Consider the following 6540-nt stretch of genomic DNA (forward strand, 5'->3'; position numbering starts at 1 on the left):
TTTTTTTGGAGACAGAGTCTTGCTCTATCACCCAGGCCGGAGTGCAGTGACATGATCATGGCTCACTGAAGCCTCGAGGAACTCCTGGGCTCAAGTGATCCTCCGTCAGGATCGCTGGAGCCCCAGAGTTCAAGACCAGCCTGGACAACATAGCAAGACTCTCCCTCTAAGAAAATCAAAATGAAAAAAAGTTTGTAAAATTGTATAGACATTACACAATTCATAAGCAACAGTTTGTAAATATTAAAGTTCTATAATTAAAATACTCACCGCTCTGAGATGAAAAAAAGGTGATCCCTTTTCCAGAAGATTTAAAATTCATTTTGGAAATTCTTTCATGACTTAGAGACTTCTTCATCTTGGACTTTTACCGTTTAAAAAAAATCATAAAGCAAAATATTACTTTTACATCATCATGGGCTAAAACTACAATAAATTAGAAAATTATTTTCTAATTTAGAAAGGCTGTTCTTGAGCTAATTGACTTCTTTTTTGCCTTTTTTTTTTTTTTGACACAGAGTCTCGCTCTGTCACCCAGGCGAGAGTATAGCGGTACGATCTCAGCTCACAGCAACCTCTGCCTCCCAGGTCCAAGCAATCCTCTGCCTCAGCCTTCCAAGTAGCTGAGATTACAGGCTATACAACTTTGTGTATTTTTAGTAGAGATGGGTTTCACCATCTTGACCAGGCTGGTCTTGAACTCCTGACCTCATGATCCACCCACCTCGGCCTCCCAAAATGCTAGGATTACAGGTGTGAGCCACTCTTTTTTTTTTTTTTTTTTTTTTGAGACGGAGAATCGCTCTGTCGCCAGGCTGGAGTGCAGTAACATAATCTCTGCTCACTGCAGCCTCCGCCTCCCAGGTTCCAGCAATTCTCCTGCCTCAGCCTCCTGGGTAGCTGGGATTACAGACAATTGCCACCATGCCCAGCTAATTTTATATTTTTAGTAGAGACCGAGTTTCACCATGTTGGGCAGGCTGGTCTTGAACTCCTGACCGCAGGTGATCCACCCACCTTGGCCTCCCAAAATGCTGGGATTACAGGCGTGAGCCAACACCTGGCCAATTTGATTCTGAATAAGATATTGATATTTATACTATTAAGGAAATGAAAAACAAAATTACTGTATTTACTGAAAGACTCTCAAAAAAAATTTAAAGACTTGAAAATATCCCCCCGGTCTGTTGGGCAAGTATTTATTATATACAGTTAGCCATACTTAGATTCATATATTAATAGCTTTAATTATTATTATTATTTGAGACAGAGTCTCACTCTGTTGCCCAGGCTGGAGTGCACTGGCACAATCTCAGATCTCGGCTCACTGCAACCTCTGCCTCCCATGTTCAAGCGATTCTCCTGCCTCAGCCTCCGAGGTAGCTGAGATTATAGGCACCTGTCAACACAGGTGGCTAATTTTTGTATTTTCTAGCAGAGACTGAGTTTTGCCATGTTGGCCAGGCTGGTCTCAAACTCCTGACCTCAAATGATCCGCCTGCCTCAGGCTCCCAAGGTGCTGGGATTACAGACATGAGCTCCTGGCCGAATGGGTTTAATTACCATGTGTATGTCCCAACTCCCACATTTCCACCTCCAACTGGAGTTTGCCCTTGAACTCCAGTCTTATCTCCAGCCGTGCCACTTGGGTCTCAATTCAGGCACCTTAAGCTTAACATGCCCAAAACCAAGCACTTAATTTTGCTCCCAAAACTCACCCCCCTGCCTCTGTCCTCCACCTCATAATAAATGGCAACTGTGTTCTGCCAATGCTCAGCCCCAAAATCTTAGACTCATCTTTGCCTTCTCTCGCTCTCTCAAACCCTGCACCCTTCAAAACACCTCAGACCTCAGGTCCCAGTCACCACCACCTCCCACCAGGACGGTTCCAAGAGTCCCTCACTGGTTTGTCCAGTGAAGCCACAGAGCTTCCTGACGCCTCTGCTCAGACGGTATCCCATGTCATCCCATCTCACCCAGAATAAACTCCAGGGCCTCTCCCTGGCCAGATGTGCTTCCAGTCACTCAGACCTTGTAAGTGGGAATAAGTGTAGCTTGTGGTAACAGGTGCAAATTCTGCCTGGGTACAAACCCCCAGCTGCACTACTTACTGGTTATGTGACTGTGGGCAAGTTACTGAACCTTTCTGGGCCTAGGTTCCCTCCTAGAGAAAAATGCAGTAACTGAAGGTCATCGGGGCACTAGTCCCTGGGGACTGCTTGGTGCCTGGGAAACACCCATAAATGCTATGGCTGCTGCTCACTTGCTGCTGTCTCCCCTCCTCCCTGGAATGTAAAGTCCATGAGAGCATGGGCTTTTTATTCACCGCTAGGTCCCCAGCACATGGAAGAGAGCTCTTTACATAGTAGGCGCTCGGCAGCAGATGTCTACAGTTAGTTGTCAAGACAAACCTCTGATTTCCTTATCTTGTTAATATCAGGCCAGGGTCCTAACTTGCTGGAAGACGACTTGGCACTGTCAGAGTGAGCAGCATCCGATTCGTGGCTCATGACCTCATTGGGACTCTTGTTCTGGGCGTCCTAAGAATGCACACATGTATCAGAGGGCTTCTGGTTTCCATAGAGATCCATACATGCATACACACACGCGCACACACACACTATTTTAATGGAGTGTAACTGATTTACAATAAACTACACATAAAGTATACTCTTTGATGTGTTTTCACATATCTGCACCTGTGAAACCATCGCCTCAGTCAAGACAGTGAACAGAGGCAGGCACAGCGGCTCCTGCTTGTAATCCCAGCACTTTGGGAGGCCGAGGTGGCCAGATCACTTGAGCCCAGGAGTTCGAGACCAGCCTGGGCAACAGAGCGAGACCCCCAGCTCTAAAAAAATAATGAGCCAGGCGCCTTGGCTCATGCCTTTAATCCCAGCACTTTCGGAGAACAAGGTGGGCAGACCACCTGAGGTCAGGAGTTCGAGACCACCCTGGCCAACATAGTGAAACCCTGTCTCTACTAAAAATACAAAAAATTAGCCGGGTGTGGTGGTGCACGCCTGTAATCCCAGCTACTCCGGAGACCGAGGCAGGAGAATCACTTGAACCCGGGAGGCAGAGGCTGTAGTGAGCCAAGATTGTGCCACTGCACCTGAGCCTGGGCAAGAGATCAAGATTTTGTTTCAAACACACACACGTGCTCACACACACACACAGTGAACTTTTAAGTACGCAGCCCAATGCCCCTTATTCATGTGAAGGCTTCTCCACTCTGGTGGTTGGGAATGCAAACTACCCCCATCCCTGTGCGAGTCCTTGAGGTTCCTCCCCTTCTTCCTGGCAGCTCCTGCCCTGGCCTCCAGCTGCTCCCTCACAGGTGTGCATACCCAGCTGGCAGCTCACAGGGGACCTTCTGTACATCTCTGACACTGGCTGTCCCTATCCATAGAACCCTTTCCTCTGTGGAAGAAAATTCTACCTTTACCTCCCAAAATCACCAGAGTGTGTGAAACTCCAGTGAGCAGAGCAAGAAGGGTGGGCATTCATGAATTTAAAGCTGAGCCTCGCTATGAACTCTAAATCACAGTCCCAAATTGTTGGTCAAAAAGGAGAAGTGATTCACTAGGGGCATGACATGAACGTTCAGTTTCCTTTTTTTTTTTTTTTTAGACAAAGTCTTGCTCTGTCACCAGGCTGGAGTGCAGTGGCATGACCTCGGCTCACTGTAACCTACGCCACCCCGGTTCAAGTGATTCTTCTGCCTCAGCTTCCCAAGTAGCTGGGACTACAGGTGCACACCACCACACCCAGCTAATTGTTATATTTTTGGTAGAGACAGGGTTTTACCATGTTGGCTAGGATGGTCTGGAACTCCTGACCTTGTGATTCCCCCTACTCACCTTGGCCTCCCAGAGTGCTGGAATTATAGGTGTGAGCCACCATTCCTGGCCCCCCCCCCTTTTTTTTTTTTTTGAGACAGAGTCTCACTCTGTCACCCAGGCTGGGGTACAGTGGCACAATCTTGGCTCACTGCAACCTCTGCCTCCCGGGTTCAAGCAGTTCATTCCCTGCCTCAGCCTCCTGAGTAGCGGGGATCACAAATTTTTGTATTTTTATTAGAGACGGGGTTTCACCATATTGGCCAGGCTGGTCTTGAACTCCTGACTTCGTGATCCACTCGCCTTAGCCTCCCAAAGTGCTGAGATTATAGGCATGAGCCACCACACCTGGTCTCCAGTGTATTTTTAGTAGAGATGGGGTTTCACCATGTTGGCCAGGCTGGTCTTGAATTCCTGACCTCAAGTGATCTGCCCACCTTGGCCCTCCCAAAGTGCTGAGATTACAGGTGTGAGCCACTGTGCCTGGCCTGAGTGTCCATCTTTGTGAGCAAGCCCTGGGGACCTGTTTAGCATCCTGAGCAGCACCTCAACAGATCTGCTCTTGGGCAGGCTTTCCACTCTCAGAAATACTAGATCCATATAACAAAACATGTCCTAGTAAAATACCTCTGATTTGTTAATGTGTGTTCTAGCGGTCCACCAGGCATGTCGGTATGTACTCTGACAATTATGAAATCTCTGCTGTGGCTAGGAGTCCACTTCCTGGATTACGGCCAGGAAACACATTTTCCCTACCTTAAAAATATACATATATATATATATATATATATATACACACTTTCAAAATGTGAAAAAGACATCTTGGCCGGGCATGGTGGCTCCTGTAATCCCAGCACTTTGGGATGCCAAGGCAGGAGGGTCACTTGATCTCACGAGTTTGAGACCAGCCTGAGCAACGTGGCAAAACCCCATCTCTACCAAAAAAAAAAAAAAAAAATACAAAAAGGCTAGCCAGTGACTGAGTGACAGTGACTGAGGCCTGTAATCCTAGCACTTTGGGAGGCCAAGGCAGGTGGATCATCTGAGGTAAGGAATTCAAGACTAGCCTGGTCAACATGGTGAAACCCAATCTCTACTAAAAATACAAAAAATGATCTGGGCATGGTAGCACATGCCTATAATCCCAGCTACTCAGGAGGCTGAGGCAGGAGAATTGCTTGAACCTGGGAGGTGGAGGTTGCAGACTCTGTCTAAAATAAATAAATAAATAAATAAGCTGGGTGTGGTAGCATGTGCCTGTAGTCCCAGCTACTCAGGAGGCTGAGGCAGGAGAATTGCTTGAACCTGGGAGGTGGAGGTTGCAGACTCTGTCTAAAATAAATAAATAAATAAATAAGCTGGGTGTGGTAGCATGTGCCTGTAGTCCCAGCTACTCAGGAGGCTGAGGCAGGAGAATTGCTTGAACCTGGGAGGTGGAGGTTGCAGACTCTGTCTAAAATAAATAAATAAATAAATAAGCTGGGTGTGGTAGCATGTGCCTGTAGTCCCAGCTACTCAGGAGGCTGAGGTGAGAAGAGCACTTGAGCTCAGGAGGTGAAGGCTGCAGTGAGCCATGATGGCACCACTGCACTCAAGCCTGGGTGACAGAGTAAATCCCTGTCTCAAAATACAGGAAATACAATTTTAAAAAGTAAAAAGGAAAGACTTCTTAAATTACTTTCTGGAAGGGTTACTAAAACCCAAGATGGTTTTGAGGATGGTTTAACCATTCCAGAATAAAGTTGTTCCTTACTCTGAAATTCTAAGATTACCTAATTCTAAGATATTGTGTGTTACCTGATTTAATATTGTATAAATATTTTCATGTTTATTTCCAGACACATCATCACCTGGAACATTTGCATAGGATTTAGTCATTTGGTCAGTAACACACATAAATGCAAAGCTTAAGAGCGCTTCAAAGAATTCCAGGAAAACCAGCTGAAATAAAAGAAAACAGAGCGATTCCATCATTCTGACACATTTGGAGGTGGAGCATTGATAGGTGTTCATCTCCTGACATCTGAATATGCACACATGTGCACACACAGAGACATGCACGCAGACACACACACACACACACACACAGACATGCACGCAGACACACACGCATACATTGTTTTATGTACTTGTGTTCAGATTGCTTTCAATCAAATCTTGGTTCTTAGGCTGGTCACAGTGGCTCACATCTGGTAATCTCAGCACTTCAGGAGGCTGAGGCAGGAGGATGATTTGAGACCAGCCTGGGCAACATAGTGAGACCCCTTCTCTACAAAAAATTGCTTTTAAAAAATCAGCTGGGCCGGGTGTGGTGGCTCTCGCCTGTAATCCAAGCACTTTGGAGGCCAAGGCGGGCGGATCGCCTGAGGTCGAGAGTTCAAGACCAGCCTGACCAACATGGTGAAACCCTGTCTTTAATTAATAAAATAAAAAATCAGCCGGGCGCGGTGGCTCAAGCCTGTAATCCCAGCACTTTGGGAGGCCCAGGCGGGTGGATCACGAGGTCAAGAGATGGAGACCATGCTGATCAACATGGTGAAACCCCGTCTCTACTAAAAATACAAAAAATTAGCTGGGCATGGTGATGCGTGCCTGTAATCCCAGCTACTCAGGAGGCTGAGGCAGGAGAATTGCTTGAACCCAGGAGGCGGAGGTTACGGTGAGCCGAGATCGCGCCATTGCACTCCAACCTGGGTAA

At 46.9% G+C, this 6540-nt stretch overlaps 1 protein-coding gene across 1 annotated transcript in view; it reads right to left on the reverse strand.

Moving 5' to 3' along the window:
* Positions 1-6540, reverse strand: part of RSPH10B (radial spoke head 10 homolog B) — a 43459-nt gene that overhangs the window by 4490 nt on the left and 32429 nt on the right. The window contains 3 exon segments of the mRNA XM_037740398.1: positions 271-364; positions 2412-2540; positions 5640-5783. Coding sequence (XP_037596326.1) covers positions 271-364; positions 2412-2540; positions 5640-5783 — 367 coding nt within the window.

This window comes from Cebus imitator, unplaced genomic scaffold, assembly GCF_001604975.1.
Source record: "Cebus imitator isolate Cc_AM_T3 unplaced genomic scaffold, Cebus_imitator-1.0 Scaffold82, whole genome shotgun sequence".
Lineage (NCBI taxonomy): Eukaryota > Metazoa > Chordata > Mammalia > Primates > Cebidae > Cebus > Cebus imitator.